The sequence below is a fragment of the Pholis gunnellus genome (genome assembly GCF_910591455.1).
Source record: "Pholis gunnellus genome assembly, chromosome: 10".
Taxonomy (NCBI): Eukaryota; Metazoa; Chordata; class Actinopteri; order Perciformes; family Pholidae; genus Pholis; species Pholis gunnellus.
In genome coordinates, this window is record NC_136537.1 from 16578553 (window position 1) to 16596205 (window position 17653).

The 17653-nt window shown below is 41.7% G+C and overlaps 1 protein-coding gene across 2 annotated transcripts in view; it reads left to right on the top strand.

Moving 5' to 3' along the window:
• atp11c (ATPase phospholipid transporting 11C (ATP11C blood group)) overlaps window positions 1-17392 on the top strand; it is a 39803-nt gene extending 22411 nt beyond the window's left edge. The window contains exons 7-31 of one of the 2 annotated variants that reach the window (XM_079167011.1): window positions 45-133; window positions 730-780; window positions 1203-1267; window positions 1354-1435; window positions 1519-1669; window positions 2193-2390; window positions 2968-3138; window positions 4474-4670; window positions 4863-4934; window positions 5022-5095; window positions 5208-5311; window positions 5490-5671; window positions 6763-7029; window positions 7132-7309; window positions 7438-7540; window positions 8175-8320; window positions 8552-8611; window positions 9200-9327; window positions 9745-9880; window positions 9969-10034; window positions 10200-10303; window positions 10434-10590; window positions 12879-12987; window positions 14441-14472; window positions 14744-17392. In XM_079167011.1, coding sequence (XP_079023137.1) covers window positions 45-133; window positions 730-780; window positions 1203-1267; window positions 1354-1435; window positions 1519-1669; window positions 2193-2390; window positions 2968-3138; window positions 4474-4670; window positions 4863-4934; window positions 5022-5095; window positions 5208-5311; window positions 5490-5671; window positions 6763-7029; window positions 7132-7309; window positions 7438-7540; window positions 8175-8320; window positions 8552-8611; window positions 9200-9327; window positions 9745-9880; window positions 9969-10034; window positions 10200-10303; window positions 10434-10590; window positions 12879-12983 — 2886 coding nt within the window. In that variant the 3' untranslated portion in view covers window positions 12984-12987; window positions 14441-14472; window positions 14744-17392. The remainder of the gene's footprint in view (window positions 1-44; window positions 134-729; window positions 781-1202; window positions 1268-1353; window positions 1436-1518; window positions 1670-2192; window positions 2391-2967; window positions 3139-4473; window positions 4671-4862; window positions 4935-5021; window positions 5096-5207; window positions 5312-5489; window positions 5672-6762; window positions 7030-7131; window positions 7310-7437; window positions 7541-8174; window positions 8321-8551; window positions 8612-9199; window positions 9328-9744; window positions 9881-9968; window positions 10035-10199; window positions 10304-10433; window positions 10591-12878; window positions 12988-14440; window positions 14473-14743) is intronic. The other variant, XM_079167012.1, reaches the window with a different exon arrangement.
• The last annotated feature ends 261 nt before the right edge of the window (window positions 17393-17653 follow it).

Genomic DNA, 17653 nt, shown 5'->3' on the forward strand with positions numbered 1-17653 from the left:
TCTCTCTCTCTCTCTCTCTCTCTCTGCCTCTTCCACTCATCCAGACACATTACACAGTGCCAGACACAGAGAAGGATCTGGAAACTCTCAGCGCCACCATCGAGTGTGAACAGCCACAGCCTGACCTTTACAAGTAGGAACTCATCATGTGGCCCCAACAGATTCACACCACAAGCATGTGTTGCTTATGTTCGTTGGGCAATGGCTTCACTCAATGCCAGTGGAAAATGTCCTAAATGGCTCTAATATTTAACATGTAGATTTTTAAGTGGAGAGGTTTTGGCAAGCCTTGGTGTGCGCATCACATTAGGAACGGCAGTAGTGGGCCTGGTGTCTCCAGTAACCTGTGGTCTGCCCGGCGTAGAGGTGATTCTTATTCTCTTGTAGGACTCTCAGCTGAGTCAACAGACAGCCTTTGGCTCCCCCTTGGGGCAAGGGGACTGAATATTGTCATTTAGCCAGACGTCAGAGTGGTGTTTGAGACGTGCTAGGGCTGAGTAAGCCATGGTGCCAAACGCTTGCTATTCATAGTCAATAAAACTGACAGCATGCTGCTGGCTAACCACCACTAATTAGCTGGCTCCTAAACCTCTGCACCTGAGTACTTAGTTTTCTGAAGTAAATGAACTCTGCATACATTTGGATACCTTAAGTTCAAATATGCTCTGGTATTAACAGATTGAATAATAGAAGCAACAAAAACAAAGTCCGTATGTCATTTTGTTCCAGGTTTGTTGGCATTATGAACATCGACAAACACGATCAGGAGTCGGCAGCGAGGTGAGACAACTCATGCACAACAACCTCATCCCACTTTAAGTGAGAGCAAAATCAAAACACAGTTGCTTAAGCACTCATTTGTTTCCTTTTGTATCGCCAACAAATCATTATTCCATTGATTCTTCATTGCAGACAAACATGAAAAATTAAAACAGGCTGGCATGCCTTCAGCCACTGCTTCCAAAGCACTCCCACAGGCATTTATCACTGACTGCTTTGTAATGACCATATAAACAAAAGCCAATGTCTTTCTCAAGAACACTGGAAGTGGTGTAAGCCCAGACTGCAGTCCTACTGTGTATTGTCACTGCGTATTTTAGAGTGGAGGCCAGCTTGCCTGTCAGGTTTCCATTTAGAGAATAGAGGAGTGTGTGGATTGCACAGCTTCTGTAACCGTTTGATCTACTGATGTGATTGTGCAGGTCTTTGGGCCCAGAAAACCTCCTGCTGAAAGGGGCAACTTTAAAGAACACTCAGAAAATCTGCGGTGAGTGAAATGATATTGACTTAATTGCAATAATTTAGCGAAGTTAGCTAGAAAGCCAATCCTCCTTCTCCCTCTCATTTCTCAAGGTGTGGCAATTTACACTGGCATGGAGACAAAGATGGCTCTCAACTACCAGGGCAAGTCTCAGAAACGCTCTGCTGTGGAGAAGTAAGTTTAGAGGAAATGACGTGAACAAGTAAACCAATACGTGACATACATTTGATACTCATTCACTTGATTTATTTCTTCAGGTCTATCAATGCCTTCCTTCTGGTTTACCTTTGCATATTGGTGAGCAAGGCCCTAGTGTGCACTACACTTAAGTATGTGTGGCAGAACAAGCCCGGACAGGATGAGCCTTGGTACAACGAGAAAACCCAGAGAGAGAAGGACACCAATCTGGTGAGTGCTTATTTGAGCAAACCTGCCCGTCCTTGTTGTCGCAGCAATGAACTGTGAGTTAAGAGTCCTGTCAGGCACCACAACAGTTCAAACCAAGACCTACACAAATTACCACTGGGAGAAGAATAGCACCAGTACTCTGTATTGTGTTTATTGCAAATGTTGCTGTACCTAGAAGGGCTGTGTTAATGTGGTAAATGCTTACCCTGTGAAAGCTTCTCGTTGTAACTTGAGAGGTCACAGTTTCATTGTATTAGTGTTTTACAAGCCCTAAACCACTCTCAACGAAATGGCCACTGCAGACCTACATTGTGACAGGGTCCATTTTATTGGCGGATAACCTTCTTCCCTAGCCCTCGATGAACTATGAACATTGTGATTTCCAACATGTCTTCATATTTGTTGTTATATTGGATGTTCCAGTGCAATTTAAACACACGATGATGTATGTTATGCACGATGTAGTCAAGTTAAGATGTACATTTAAATATGTGCCTGTGTTCTCATTTTTTTCCCCCAACAGTACCTAAAGATGTTCACAGACTTCCTGTCCTTCATGGTGCTCTTCAACTTCATCATTCCGGTATCCATGTATGTGACGGTTGAGATGCAAAAGTTTTTGGGATCCTTTTTCATCACATGGGACAAAGACTTCTTTGATCCGGAAATCAAGGAGGGAGCCCTGGTCAACACTTCAGACCTCAACGAGGAGCTGGGACAGGTGAGGCAGACGGATAGGTCAAAATAAATGAAACAACGATCAAATGTCAGAAATGTATGTCGTTGAGGAATTAATTTCCGCAAATTCACCATTTATTTTGCACGTAAACCACTCAAATCTCATACATTCATAGGCAGCATGTAATGCTACAAAATGGAAAAAAAAGGCTTCTACGTCATCCTGCTTATCGTTCACATCCAGAGTTACAAAAATATGTAATTTTCTTTTCCATTTTAATACTTGAAGACCAAGATATGGTCGAGTCCATCAAAACGTGGTACAATGCTGATTGGTACAATGCAATTGTAAAATAGGAATTGCTTATAATAACACCAGACTGGCCGTTCTCTTGTTTTTATGGCACCTCTAACTCAAACAGTGCTGCCATAGATCAGTCACACTTGGTTTGCCAGATGATTACTTCAATTAAAGGTGATGCTTCGTTAAACTGATTCATGCAGTGTAATTCCGTCTGAGAGTGATTGTCTAATCTTATTTTTGGAACCTGTTAAATGGGAAAGTGAATCTTTATTGGTTTGGAAGAGCCTGTCATGTATTCTTATCACATTGCCTGCAGGTGGAGTATGTCTTCACAGACAAGACGGGCACTCTCACTCAGAACAACATGGAGTTCATAGAGTGCTGCATCGACGGCTTCCAGTACAAGTACCGGGACGCGAGCTCCGAGTTGGACGGATTCTGTGTCACAGATGGACCTATGAACAAAGTGCAGGAGAAAGCTGGCAGGGTGGGTGTTGTGGTGTCCCTCCGTCTGTTGTAAAAGTCACACATGCAGCAACATATGGTCATCACAGCTCGCTGCTCAGACAGACCCTTCATAGGTCAGCCACATGCAGTCTCCTTGACATGTCAACATAAGCACTCAACATGGAGGGGGAGCAATGTGGCTGTTTGCTCTTGACATGAGCGCCTGATAACACTTTACGGACTGTTGCACATTAACAAGCATGTTGATAAGAAGTCAATTAACACAAATGGTTGTAAAGCCAGGGCTTTATCTCAACTCCAGCTACTGTATATGGCTCCATTTGTGGCTGCAAATGAATACATTTTGTTTTGCACACATAAATGCAAATCTCATGAAATAAATATAAAGTACATGTGAGGGTGTGGTACAAAGCTGTAATGGCTTTTATATATTAAAAAAAAGCACCCACAGGACATACAAAAGGTGAGATATAAACATACAATTACCAGTAGAAGTGTAGTTACAACGGAAGAAGATAAAATGTAGAGAGGCGTGCGTCATGGCCGTATTTACAGTAAAAACTGTTTTTAAGAGTGATCTTTTAATTCCATATTAAATATTTTTGACAGCAGGGCATTTCTCTTTTTGTACAAAGACCGATCCATTAAATGAACATTTTCACTCAAGGTCACACAGTTCAAGCTGGTTCTTTCAGCTAAGACAGCGAGACTTTATGGAGGAGTTTTCACCAGCCAAGTTCAAGTGCAACGAAATGGAGTTTTCTTTTTCTTTTTTTATCCCATTTTGCTACATTAGAAAATACCTACACACACAAACAACTATAATTTATATGTAGGAGGGAGGATGAATTATGCATAAAGAGGCTGCTCTGGAGTCTGGTAGTACAGTCGCTGATACTTCCACAAGATGACTTTACAAAATACAACCATTTGTCTAAATTGAGAACTGACCACCAGATGTTTTATGATAACAATTCTCAGGCTGTCTAGTTGGGTAATTATGGAATTGTGAACTGGTAACAAAAGCTACCTTAAACTATGAGGTAAATCTGTATTCTTATATCTTACATTAAATGCAAATACACAGGTTTGAGACATTTGGATGTAAAAAAACAGTCAACAACTGCAATTAGTAGAACAGCTGCAAGCAATAAAAGAGCATTTTGTAGAGATAAGTTATAAGTTGAATGTTTTTTCTTAAGGAATCCATACTGATAATTATAGAGAATATTGCGTATGTGTGTAAGGGTTACATTTAAAATGGTTAATTAAAGATTGTTTATACATACATTTTCTTATAATAAACCGCATCTTTCTTTTACTGTACTAAGCCCTGTTCATGTGGTGTTATCAGGAGAAGGAGGAGCTGTTTCTGCGTGCCCTGTGTCTGTGCCACACAGTCCAGGTGAAGGAGTCTACAGAGCAGGGTCAAGGCGAGGGGGACAGACTGATGGACCAGGTGGATGGAGAGGTGCTCCATCCACCGCGGGAGCAGAGGGGCTTTATTGCCTCCTCGCCTGATGAGGTTGCTCTGGTCAAGGGTGCCATGAGGTAAGAGATGGGCTGTTATGACTCAATGAGACGAACTGACGTTTTAACAATAGTTCAAAGAGCAAGCGTGTGGTTTGAATATGAATATCACAGAATGGATTTTGAAAATCGTGCATGGTATGCAGTCAATTAATTCACAGAGGACATGGGTACACAAGAGGCTCATTTGAGATGATTTGTCTCCATCTGCAGGTATGGCTTCACATTTCTGGGCCTGGAAAGTAAAAACATGAAAATTCTCACCAGGAACAATGATATTGAAACGTAAGTCAGTAATTTCACAAACAACGTTTTTAGTTTTATTGATTTTTTTGCTCTTCAGTTTTTATTTCCATTTTGTACCTCCGATAGGTATGAACTGCTTCACGTGTTGAACTTTGACCCAGTGAGAAGGCGAATGAGTGTAATTGTCAGATCCAAATCAGGTGAGCTTGAGATTTACTGTCAGGTTTATTGCATTGACCGTGATGTAACGTTGGCCCTCAGCCCTCACCATGCTGTGTGTTTGCGTGTCTGTATGTTGTTTTTTATGTCCAGGTGAAACATTGCTCTTCTGTAAGGGAGCAGACTCTTCCATCTTTCCTCGCGTCAAACAGGAGGAGGTTGAAAGAATACGCATGAATGTGGAGCGTAATGCGACAGTGGGTGACCTAAGCAAATTTCCTCTCAAATTCTAGTAATTTCTGTCATCCTTAAAAGTACATACTGTATGATTCTAGGGTTAGACAGGTTTTATTTGATTAGTAAAATGATGTCAAGACAGATGATTTTCTTCTTGTTGTAACACCGGGTGCTGTGTGTGTGTGTGTCACTGTTCAGGAGGGCTACCGGACACTGTGTGTGGCCTACAAATATCTCAGTGCAGAGGACTACGCCCAGGCAGACGCAGGATTGAGGGAAGCTAGACTGGCTCTGCAGGACAGAGAGGAGAAGCTCATGGCCGTTTACAACCAAGTGGAGACCGGCATGAGTCTAATAGGAGCTACTGCTGTAGAAGATCGGTGGGTGCTCGCACGACATAACCAGACAGCTCTCACAGATGTACCTGTTGACAAATGTTTATCTTGCTTGCATCTGCTGTCCTTCCCCCTCCTCTCTCTCTCAATAAAGATCAGCGCCAAGAATTTTAGGGGGCCCTTAATCTCACAGAATACACCTGAAATTGACAGGAGAGGGCAAACGTTGGCAGATGCCAGCAATAAACGTGTCATAAATGTCCTGTTCTGACTCACTGTTTTATAATTGCCTCTTTGGTGTTTTGCTGAAATGAACACATTCCTCCTTTTTATAATGTTTATACCCTTTTTATGCAACCTCAACACTTTACAGTAGTGGCCTTTCAGAACCGTTTTTCTTCCTCATGCCTTTTGCCACATGTCACCAGATTCCTGCTAGTGTTTTACCTGCTATGAATTGGCTTCTCTAATTTCACCTGAGAAATGGTGACAGCCAAAAGTCCCTTTTTTTTATGTAAGCTCACACCACCATCTTGTGGTGGAATTGGGTGCTCTCTTCCACAATCCAAGACTACTATTGAATTTAGAAAATTCATTAACCAACACAATCAGCCTGCATCAATGCGTTTCATCTGAAATAGTAAATTAATTTACATCAGGGTGTAATTATTGTCATCTCAGATTATTGGAGGAACAGGAGGTGAATATCAAACTCCTTAAATATACTTGTTTCTATTTAGTGCTACCCCAACCTAAACGTTTGTGAATGATTTATGTGAATTTGGTACATTTAGTATAAAATAAGACCATGGTTATGTTGATGTCAGAATAGTCATATTGTTGCTACCAATATGTCCCAAAGTCCCTTCCAACATCTGTCTGAGCAAAGACAATCTCAACCTCATTTAAGTTCCATTTGCACCAGTGAAACAGCTGTTTTCTTTGGTTTCCTTGTCATAAAGCGGTCTCCCATTGCGATATTGTATTGCACTAGAACTCCTGGGAAATGAACCCTTATGTCCATGGTTTTGTTTAACTGGTGATATTTCTGTAGTGTCATTTGGTGACATTTGTTTTATTACACTAACTCTTCGAGTTTCACTTCAGTCTCATTACTTTTTCCTCTTATCCCCCAGACTTCAAGAGGAGGCAGCAGAGACCATGGAGGCTCTGCAGGGTGCAGGTATTAAAGTTTGGGTCCTAACGGGGGACAAGATGGAGACGGCAAAGTCCACCTGCTATGCTTGTAGATTGTTCCAGAGAAGCACAGAGCTGTTGGAGCTCACTGTGCGTACTCTGGAGGATGGAGGGAGGAAGCGGGAGGAGCGACTGCATGAGCTCTTGCTTGAATACCACAGGAAAGCTGTTCAGGATGTACCACCGATTAAGGCAGGCGTCACCAGGTAATTTTATGATACTTTGTTCTTGTATTAGGTTGATTATTTAACCAATCTGAATGTTATGGATGATTCAACTTGAATCGATTTCCTTGTTCTCTTTTGTAGGACCTGGTCTTCAGCAAACCAGGACTATGGTTTTATCATAGACGGAGCCACTCTGTCGATGGTGCTCAACGCCTCCTCTGAGTCCAACTCAAGTAGCTACAAGAACCTGTTCCTGCAGATTTGTCAAAACTGCACATCTGTGCTCTGCTGCCGCATGGCTCCTCTACAAAAGGCACAGGTCAGAACAATTGGGTGAAAATGTGGGAAATATGTATTCATTAAAGACTTAAAAAAAATGGTTTCACAGTGAACACTCGGTTTCAGGTTTTTGAAAGAGTTTGGTCCTCTGTCTCGCTCCATCTTTAGATCGTTAAGATGGTGAAGAATTCTAAAGGCAGCCCAATCACTCTTTCCATTGGAGATGGGGCCAATGATGTCAGCATGATTTTGGAAGCTCATGTTGGCATTGGTAAGAAGTTTCATTCTCTCTCTCACTCAACTATTGTCCAAATGGAGGGAAAGGTAACTTTTTGGTGAAGGTAGTGTGCAGGGCTCGAACTTAAGGGCATCCGTTATCCCAGGAACGGAAAAAAGATGAAGGATGATTTAAAAAAAACGAAAAAAAACAAAAACATTTTGCGACTGGGCGATCTCTGAAGAAGTTGTCAATGTAGAACTGTGAGAGTAGCCTACACAATTCAAGAGTGAGCAAGCACTCTGTCACACACTGACCGATGTACACACACAGCGAGAAGATGAACTCATGAATGTCTGTAAGGCAGTTAGAATTGCGTCCCGAAGCGGTGGTTTGATTTTCTGCTTTCTGGTGTCACGGCCCCCTAACCGCAGAAATGTAACACGGAGACACAAAGACAAAGACGGGGACAAATCCCAACCACGCTCTGGTCTCTTTGCCTCTCTCTGTCTCTCTCTAAAAACTAAAATATAATAATCATTTTCAGGGTGTTTTCTGAATTATTTATGGACAATAGTCATAGTGTAATTGGAAAGATCAGCATTTACTACGGGTCAGTTTTTTTTTTATTTTGGGACGGTGGGGATAAAAGCCTGGTAGTGTGTGACATGTGTTGTTGGTGTTCCAGGTATTAAGGGTAAAGAGGGTCGGCAGGCAGTGAGGAACAGCGATTATGCCATCCCCAAACTCAAGCACCTCAAGAAACTTTTGTTGGCTCATGGGCATCTCTACTATGTCCGCATTGCACACCTGGTGCAGTATTTCTTTTACAAGGTAGGAGGAACATTGACTTCATATCTGTTGTTCTTCAGCCTTCTTTTGTGTTTCAGCAAAGCCTGTATTTCCCTTGATTTGAGGATCAACCAATCCTCTTTAAATAGTTAAACAGTTTCTAGGTTCAACTCGGGTTAATGTATTGAATTATTATACCTACATCATAAGCACATGGGAACTTATTAATGCATTTGATGTGTGAGACTTTTCTCTTTCTCTGTTCGCCTGCAGAACCTTTGCTTCATCTTACCTCAGTTTTTGTACCAGTTCTTCTGTGGCTATTCCCAGCAAGTGAGTATGTGCCGAGGCCCTTTGAGGTTCAAAGATGTTCTGAACATGAAAGGAGGCGGTATCCCTTGACTCCTTCTGACTCTTTCCTCAGATTGCTCCTTCCTCACTTCCCCCCTGGGATGTCTGAGCTCTGATTGATATGTTTACTGACTCTGACTACATAGTTATAATGTGATACAGACATGTGTCATGTTCTGCCACCGCAGTACAACATACGTGGTAATCATGGTGGTACTGTGTTCATATAAAAACTGCTTCTAACATAGAAATATATGTCAGTTAGTGCATTCATTAATAGATATCGTCATTTTTAGATTACTGATTTATGTTTTGATATTTCTAGTTGTGAGGGTGAATATTTTATTCTCGCTCATGCCACATGACTCCTGACATAAGTCTTCCATAAGTTCATGAAATATGTATATAAGCTTGCTTATATGACACACTGTATGGTAAAGTATGATTGTGTGTTCGAGTTTGGTCCTCTCCATGATATTAACCCCCAGTTGCCCCGTCCCCCTTCCTCCTCCCCCTTCCTCCTCCCCCTCCTCATCAACCCGTCCCCCCTCCTGCTCCCATCCTCCCCAGCCCCTGTATGACGCGGCCTATCTGACGATGTACAACATCTGCTTCACCTCTATGCCCATCCTGGCTTACAGTCTCCTGGAGCAGCACATCTGCATTGAGGTTCTGCTGGACAACGCGACCCTCTACAGGTAAACCTGGGAACCTTCGCTTACTTGCATTTGTTAAGTGGCTTCCTTTAACTAAAGAGGAGCAATATTTATATGCTAAATGAAATGCTAAATTTCGACAGAGCGTTTGAAAAGGGGATTCACTTTTTAGTTAGCTATTTCTGCTTCTTTAACACAAATAGGTGGCCCTGTCCCACATGAGCTTTTTGATGTCTATACTAACTGGGCATGACCAGATATGACTTCTATGTAATCCACTACAGTCATTTTCCAAGTCATCTTAATTTATGCGAGGAAGCAACAAAGACTTTAATTCCATTTAACATTAAAAGTGTTTCCCTTTTGAAAAAATTTGATTATATACAAAGAGACTGAATTATATGTTATAATAGAAGGACTTTACAATTGTTCATCTTTCTTTTTCATGACTTTCTTTAGAGAGATTGCTAAGAATGGCATGTTACGGTGGAGACCGTTCCTCTACTGGACTTTGCTTGGAGTCTTCCACGGCTTGGTCTTCTTCTTTGGTGTTCGATATTTGTTCAGCAACCCAGCACTGCAGGATAACGGCCAGGTGTGATTTAATTCACCTCCGTAATTAAATTACTTGATTAAGCATTGTCTCCTAAGTACACTTGCTCATTTGCCTTATTTATCTCTAGGTTTTTGGCAACTGGTCATATGGAACAATTGTCTTCACTGTCCTTGTCTTCACTGTCACACTTAAGGTAAGCCACTCCCCTGTTAATTTATTTTATGAAAGGGTTTATCATTAGAACAGCCGTTTCACAGGAGAGTTTAAAGTTGATGTATTGTCTCGCTGAACACGGACTTTGGCAAAGTGTGTGGGATATTAAACATGCACATTTAGTGACTTTTCTCTGCTCTTCTAGCTCGCTCTGGACACACGGCACTGGACATGGATCAACCACTTTGTAATCTGGGGCTCCCTGCTTTTCTACGTGTTTTTCAGCTTCTTCTGGGGAGGAATAATATGGTAAGGAATCAACTCGGCATAAGATAACCTACTTAGTCGATGTAGCTGACCTGTTGTTTTTCATTTTCTATTCAATCCCTGTTGCTCTTTCAGTCAGTGTAACCTAAAGTGTTCTCTCTCTCCCCTGCAGGCCTTTCCTGAAGCAGCAACGTTTGTACTTTGTGTTCGCCAACATGCTGAGCTCAGTGTCCGCCTGGCTGGTCATCATCTTGCTCATCCTGCTCAGCCTACTGCCAGAGATCCTGCTTGTGGTGTTCCGCAAGCCTCGTGGGCCCCACGCTCGACAGGTAGCGCTGAGACACACACACTTGGCCTGACACACACACATTTGCACTCTACTTCTCTCTCCCTCTCTCTCTCTGTCCTAGATTTACGGCTCTCAAAAGTAACACTTTTTCACATTGTAACCATTATTTCCCCCACGGTTTCGGTAATGGAGCCAATCTTTAACATGGTTGGGGGTATAGTTACGAGATGGATATAAATCAAATCCTTTAAATTTTCTTGGATTGTTCAAGTGGACATGTCTTTGTATATGTGGAGCAAAGCTTCACTGTAGAGGACTATTGGCCTCCACCATCAACTCCCTCGCCTGTGTTGTTAAATCAGGAGGCTGTGGATGAGGGAGAAATTAAAGAATTACACCACAACTTTTTCGAGCTGACAGCTAAACACACACCTCTGATCCATGATGGCACTCTGCTAGCAGCTATGACACTGGAGCTAATGGTCAAGTGTCCTTTTATATGATAGATGGGATTAGCTCGACATTAAATCGCATCTGATTGAGGGAATGTACGGATACGCCCCAAAATGTATGATGAGACATCAAAAATATTTAAACATTTTACAGGAAGAGAAAAGTATGTATGTATGTATTTTTGTTTATGATACGTATACTGTATTTGGCATGGTACAAGATAATGGAACTATTAAAACGGGGACACAGGGTTGTTTTTTCACTGCATCTTTAAAATCAGGTTTTAATGTTCTTAGCCGTTTTTGGCATGACTTCATTTGAGAGGGACAGTTTGATTTTCCTCCCATTTCCTCCAGAAGACAACTTTCCCAGAGATAATTTGTTGTTTCAATTAGCTCCCCGTGAGGCTAATGAGTTTTCCAAGCTGTAAATGTTTGGAGGCATGCGCTGTCCTTTCGCGTGCGTTCCGCACTTTAAATTGTGTCTAGACAAGTTTTATTTGGGAGAAGTAATAAACCAAACCAAATGTTTTGCACATATTTTAGGGCAGTTTTACTGCAGTTTTGTACAATATATACTTGATACAGTGTTTGTTTTTTAAAATGTTTGTTTTTGGATGTATCAAATGTTAAAATTGCAGAATCAATCAAAAATGTACACATTTAATATTTGTATTGATAGCTGTAAGACATGGCATGCTGTGAATTTTGCCGTCTACACATTAAAATGACAGTTGTTGCTAAACATGGTACAGTGTAACTATTACAGTACTCCAGTACATTTCTACCGTTTTCTACCTTTCCAACGCTGTTTTCCTAACTATTGTCCTCGCTTTTGCACCTAAAGACTTTCTTCTTACTCTGTCTCACCTCTTCTTTCTTCTCTCTTCCTCTCTTGACTTGCCTCCCTAAAGATGAAACATCGCCTTCCTTCCTCGGGGACATCTACTATCTTCATGTTGTCGCAGACCGCTAGCACTCACAGCTTCTCGTGGAGTGACTGAGGTCTCTTTTTCTTTCTGTCAGCTCTTATACTTAAGTCTCCTCCTGCAGAGTTTCTGTGCCCGCCAGTCTTGCTTGTTTCCTACCTGTTGTGTCCTTCCTCTCCCACTGTTTGACTCCTTCCTGACCCTCTAAAGTAACTCGCGGTTGCTTTCTGAGACTTTTTACAGTCCCCACTCTGTTCAAATGAGTTATCACATCAAGAATGCTGTCCTTAAAGGCCACATCTTGACTTTAGTGCATTTATTTATATGTCCGCTTATCAAATTGGGAGGAATGTTGGTCGGTGGGCCGGTGTGCCCAAGCAGTGTGGAGTAGGACCGGGTGTCCAAACGTGCAGTCAGTCTTCCATTCTTGTCTGTCCAGTTGTATCAGTCAGTGTTTCCTCCCAGCTGCCTGTGCTGCTCCAATGCCTGCTGCCTCTGCATGTCAAGTCAGGTGAATGCAGCACGTCAAAGCACCCAAACTTACTTGCATGAGGCTCAAGCCAACAACCTCATCCTGGACCCTCACCACAAAGCCTGCGGGCCACTGTAATGTGTCTGTGTCTGCGTGTTATAACGAACATGCTTTTGAGAAACGTGAAAGGATATTAGCCTCGTATTAACATGGAGCAGTTCAAATGGAGCCACGGCTTCTGAAAATATGATTGCAAGGAAAAGGTGTCTAAAAAGGCATCTGGGCTGATTTTCATTGTCCACCTGTCCAGTGCTGAAGTCTTTGTGTATGAACATGTTTGTTCCCTGTGTCTATATGTTTGTGTGTGTGTGTGTGTGTGTGTGCGTGCAAGAGAGAGCAGAAGGTGGAGACGGAAGCGAAGTGTGTGTTTGTCAGCGTAGTGATGTCATTGGTGTCTCTTGCCTCACCCTTCTAGAAGAAGCCGGGTCAGTCGAACGTGGGGGGCCACCAGTCTCCCCGGTCTTCAGCCAGGCCCCTGCTCATGAGAACCTTTTCAGATGAGTCCAATACTGTCATTTAAACAGGTACCAGCCCACCTCCAGGCCATTTAAGCCAATCAAAGACTAGATCCCCCCCCCCCCCCCCCCCCAAACAACCTCTCCAGCTTTTCTGGTCACTAACGCTGAGTTTTAACAAGAGAATCAAAGGCATACAGGCCACATTCAACAAGACCCAGTGTGTTCCTCTGTGTTGTATGAGCTGATATTGGCTGGCTGAAGAGATGCACCTTTTCCATGTCAGATTCAAGTCTTGTGTCAACATTGTTTTAGTTGAGATGTAACAAGTGAATGCATCTCTAGGCCTAATGTTGCAAACCTTAAAAACATGCTCCTTTCAGCCTCCCTTTGGAAGCCCTGCTATTATAACCGTCTGCATGTGCTTTTAAAATCCCAATTTCCTTTTTAATTTCAGTCCCATTTCATTTTTGTACAAGGTGTGTCTGAGTGTGAGGTGTGTCTTTCAGTTTGCTTGGATTTTCCTGTCTTGACAGTGTGAAACCGCAGACTGGTCTGTGATTATAACTTCCCCAGTCTGACATTCATGTACCGTTTATACCGCTTGAAGTTTGTCCGTGGTCGTTTCGTCCCGTGTGCACGTACAAACCTGTGTTGGTTGTCGCCGGCTGCTTACTTTCCTGGACAGCATGCATTTGTGAGTGCCGAGCTTAACTCACTGCATGATGTGATGTTGCCTTCACCTCAGACAATTGTGCTGCATTACACTGCATTACGTAAAGGGGGTGTCGAAATGAATGGATCGTAGAAGGTAAATATGGACAAACAATATTACATAAATACACTAATGAAGACATTATGGAATAAATAACATATGGAGAAATATGAGATCTATATGAAATTGCAAACTATCATATACATTTTTAAAACTCAGTTCATTTATTCCAGCAGTTCATGTTAAAATGTTAATGTTTGTCAAATGTTTTTTGCTTTTATTTAATAGATGACAGTAGAGAGATGCCAGGTTCTGCCCTGTTAGACTTTGGTCAAAAGTGGCGTTATGAAATAATAGTCACTGCAAGAGAATGTGGTTTAAAAAACTAAATTAAGAACTGCTGGAATTAAATAAAATAACAGAAAAACTGTTACTTTGAAAAGAGGCAGGATGAAATAACGTTTTAGAACATGCTGAGTTTTTAAACGTATTGGCTTATTTCACAATTTCATGGTTTATTGATTTAATAAACACTTTTAGTCCCAAATATACAGAAGACTTGGGTAGATTGACAGTATAAAGAGCACCGGAGGTGTTCTGAGGTCTGAATTGCATCGACACCTTTTTGTGTACGTGATATTGTGTTTTCATGTTTTAAGTGTTTTCATGTTTTTTGTCAGCCCTTGTAGGTGGGTCTGTATGTCACACCTTCCCATCACTGTTGACCAGGGTCACTCGTATCTGTTGCTTAACAATAGCATCAGGCCATTGTTCACAGTTTAACTTCCATTTCTATTCTCCCAATAGCTGTCAGAGGACGTTCTCCTACAAACAGCCAGGTAAACTACAGCGAGACAAACCCTACTTACATTTTCTCTGTCTGTTCAGTGTTCCTGAATGAGATCGGGTGCATTTCCTTTACTAATTTCTGTTTTTCTCTGGTGGTGGGGAAGGTGTCGTTTTGTGTTTTGTGGTACGTGGCCAATCCTAACATATTGTCTCGATTGACAATTTTTTGGTGTTTTCAAGGTGTCTCGTCCTCTTCCTCGTGTTGGCACAAGCTCAAAATGAAAACATTGAATTAAAATCAGTCTGCTTGTGCTTTTCCAGACTGCAGCTGTCACACCACTGTCCTATAAGCACCTGAAGGAGCACGAGTGAAAGGCAGCAAGGACTGTGTCCCATACCATTCAGGTCAGAGCTGACTGCCATCATGCCTGGTCTTAAAAGAGGAGAAGAGGAGGAGGAGGAAAAAAATAAGAAGAAAAAGAGCGATGTGCTGACTGGGGGGAGGAGGATAAAAAGGAGTTTAGCAGTCTTCTGACTTGCGTCTCCTCGTCTTTCTCTGCCAAATTCCCAACAGCTCCTACACCCCCCCCCCCCCCCCCCCCCCCCACCCCAACGCATGCCTGCAGAGCAGTGCCCTGCATTATTTTTTTAAATATCTACTCAGATGACAGGCATGATTTTTCTTTCTTTTACTTCTTCTTTTTTTTTTTTTTTTTTTTTAAATACTAGCTTACAAATGAATGCATACACGGCTGCCTTGTCAGTAGCTCTATCCAACTGCTGTGTTTTAACAAGCAGTTGTAATACTATCCACTCTAAGAATGGTTCACCTGCATGAAAGAAGGCTCAAAAGAACTCTTCACTCCACTTATGTTCAATCACTGTGTTCTGCAAAGTCGTGTTTTTTTTTTATTATGATTTTCATTCTCTCCATGGTTACACCTTGAACGGTTATTCTACTTTATACTTATTATGCTTTTCAACGGTTACTCTTTAAATGGTTATGTTTCAGTTCTTGCTTTCATGCACAAGTCTAAGTTATTCTAAGAAAAAAACGTTTTGTGGTTTATAGAGGATTATATGATTGTTTGTTTCCAATGATAAATCTGCATTCTCCTTTGAATACTAAGATATTAGAGGAGCTAATGGAGGCCATATTTTCCACTCAATCCAAAGTGTGTGTGTGTGTGTGTGTGTGTGTGTGTGTGTGTGTGTATGCAGGATTGAGAGATAGATTAGAGATGTTAAGCAATAAGACATTGCTCGGAGCGAGACCTAAATCTTCCAACCTCAGAGATAATTTAAAAGTCAATTTAAGATGAGAATATTAATATATGTGCTGTAATGTGTATATTTAGCTTAGAGATGTATGAGCGCATCCGCTCAAAGCCAAAAAGATGAACGTAATGAGATCAGATTCTGTCCACATTAGTGTGACCTGAAAGTGACAAGTGTGTGTGTGAGTTAGTGTAAGTGCATGCTGGATGAGAAAAGCCAGAAACGCCCGCGTGTCATGAGATTACTTAAACCTCATTGATGTAGTTCGCCGAGACATTTCCTGCACTATTTAGAACGCTGGTTTCCTCATTGCTTAGATGGTCACTAAGGCACATGAATATATGCCTGAGCGAGCCCACATGCACATATCGGATAGACGAGAACAACACATGCGCACAAAATAACACGTTGTACACATTAATGCGTACATGCACTAAAGCCTAAATGAGGTATTCATGTTCATTAACCATTATCTAGTTTGCATAATTTGTCTCAGGCAAGGCTGAAGTTGGAGTGTAAAGAAAATCAACTCCAGACCTGCAGAGTCGACATAGTTCATACCACTCCAGGCTCCGTCTCACTCCTTCTGTTTTTGGTCGAATGTCCTGACCGACAGGACGACAGAGTGGACCGTGTGTTCTTTCCTTTAACTTCTTGTGTGCTTCACACATTCCATTTAAACATGCCATGATTTCAAACACTTTAAAATACTCTTTCTGAATCTATTCTTGTTTTCTGTTATTTCCACAAGCCTGTATTGTCTATTTGACATATTTATTGTTAAGTGTACTTTTACTCACAAATGTTCTACTTTTATTACATAAAGCTTTTTTTTTTTTTTTTTTAATAGTGAAGATTGGTCAGCTATGTGCTAGTTGACTTGGTGTGTTACTCCAGCCCTGATGTGAGCCTGTGCCAGTCCCTTTTTAGTAGTCTTTGTCATATATGCAAAGACAGGCAGCCCCCACAACACACTCCCAGTATCCCGGAGTCAAACTCTGTGCCAGTCCAGTTACCAGGTGATCTCAACTCTTGGTGTAAACTGATGAGTACCTGTTACTAATCATGTGTCAGTGTGGTGATTTATAATGTTTACTACACCACTGATCCCTGCTCCAACAATAACGCCAGTGCAGTACTTTCTAGTACTGACCTTGTATTTCACTCCACTGACTGTAGCCTGACATATCTGATACATATCTGGTCATAACGCCAAATGGAAATTAAAAGAATTAAATTATTGTTCATTTGTTTTTAACAAATGGAAAAATTGACCAGCCTTTCAATGTCATTTTCTACTAAAACATGTTTTTCTGATGTCCGGATTATGAAGGAGGCTGTTCTTTACTCTGACGTGTCTCCTCCAGACTTCGCTTTGCCGGAGACACCAGATGTAAGAGGAGAGAACACATTGAGAGGGGCTGCCTGCTTTGTTAAAAAAACCATTATAAAACCTTTAAGTGACATCAGAGATGCTATTTTCAGAGCTTAAAAATATCTTGAAATCTAACGTTTTGCCTGTTTAAATGAAAAGTATAAAAGAATGGATTGTATTTTCAATGCAACCTTTTTCCAGCCACTTTTGTAATAAAATCAAAACGTCCAAAAAAAAAAAAAAAAAAAAAAGAAGCACCAGAGGCTTTGTGGTTGTGGACGCTGTCCCTGTCTGTGAGGGCTGGAGGTGGACATCTTCAGGCACCTCAGCAGCCCTGCATAATGCGGCAGGAACACCTCGCCACCTCCAGCCCTTTGGGTCTCCAGCCTCAACACTCCAAACCTCCAAGCTGAATGTACCTCTTTGAAACTATATGTTCAAAACCTGAAGATTTTCTCTAATAAAGCAGAATGTTTTGAAGATAAACAAACGGTCTTATAGTGCTTTGTTACACCGACGGTTATGTCAGCAGGTTGTGCCTGACTTAAGGATGTGTGTGTGTGTGTATGTGTGAGAGA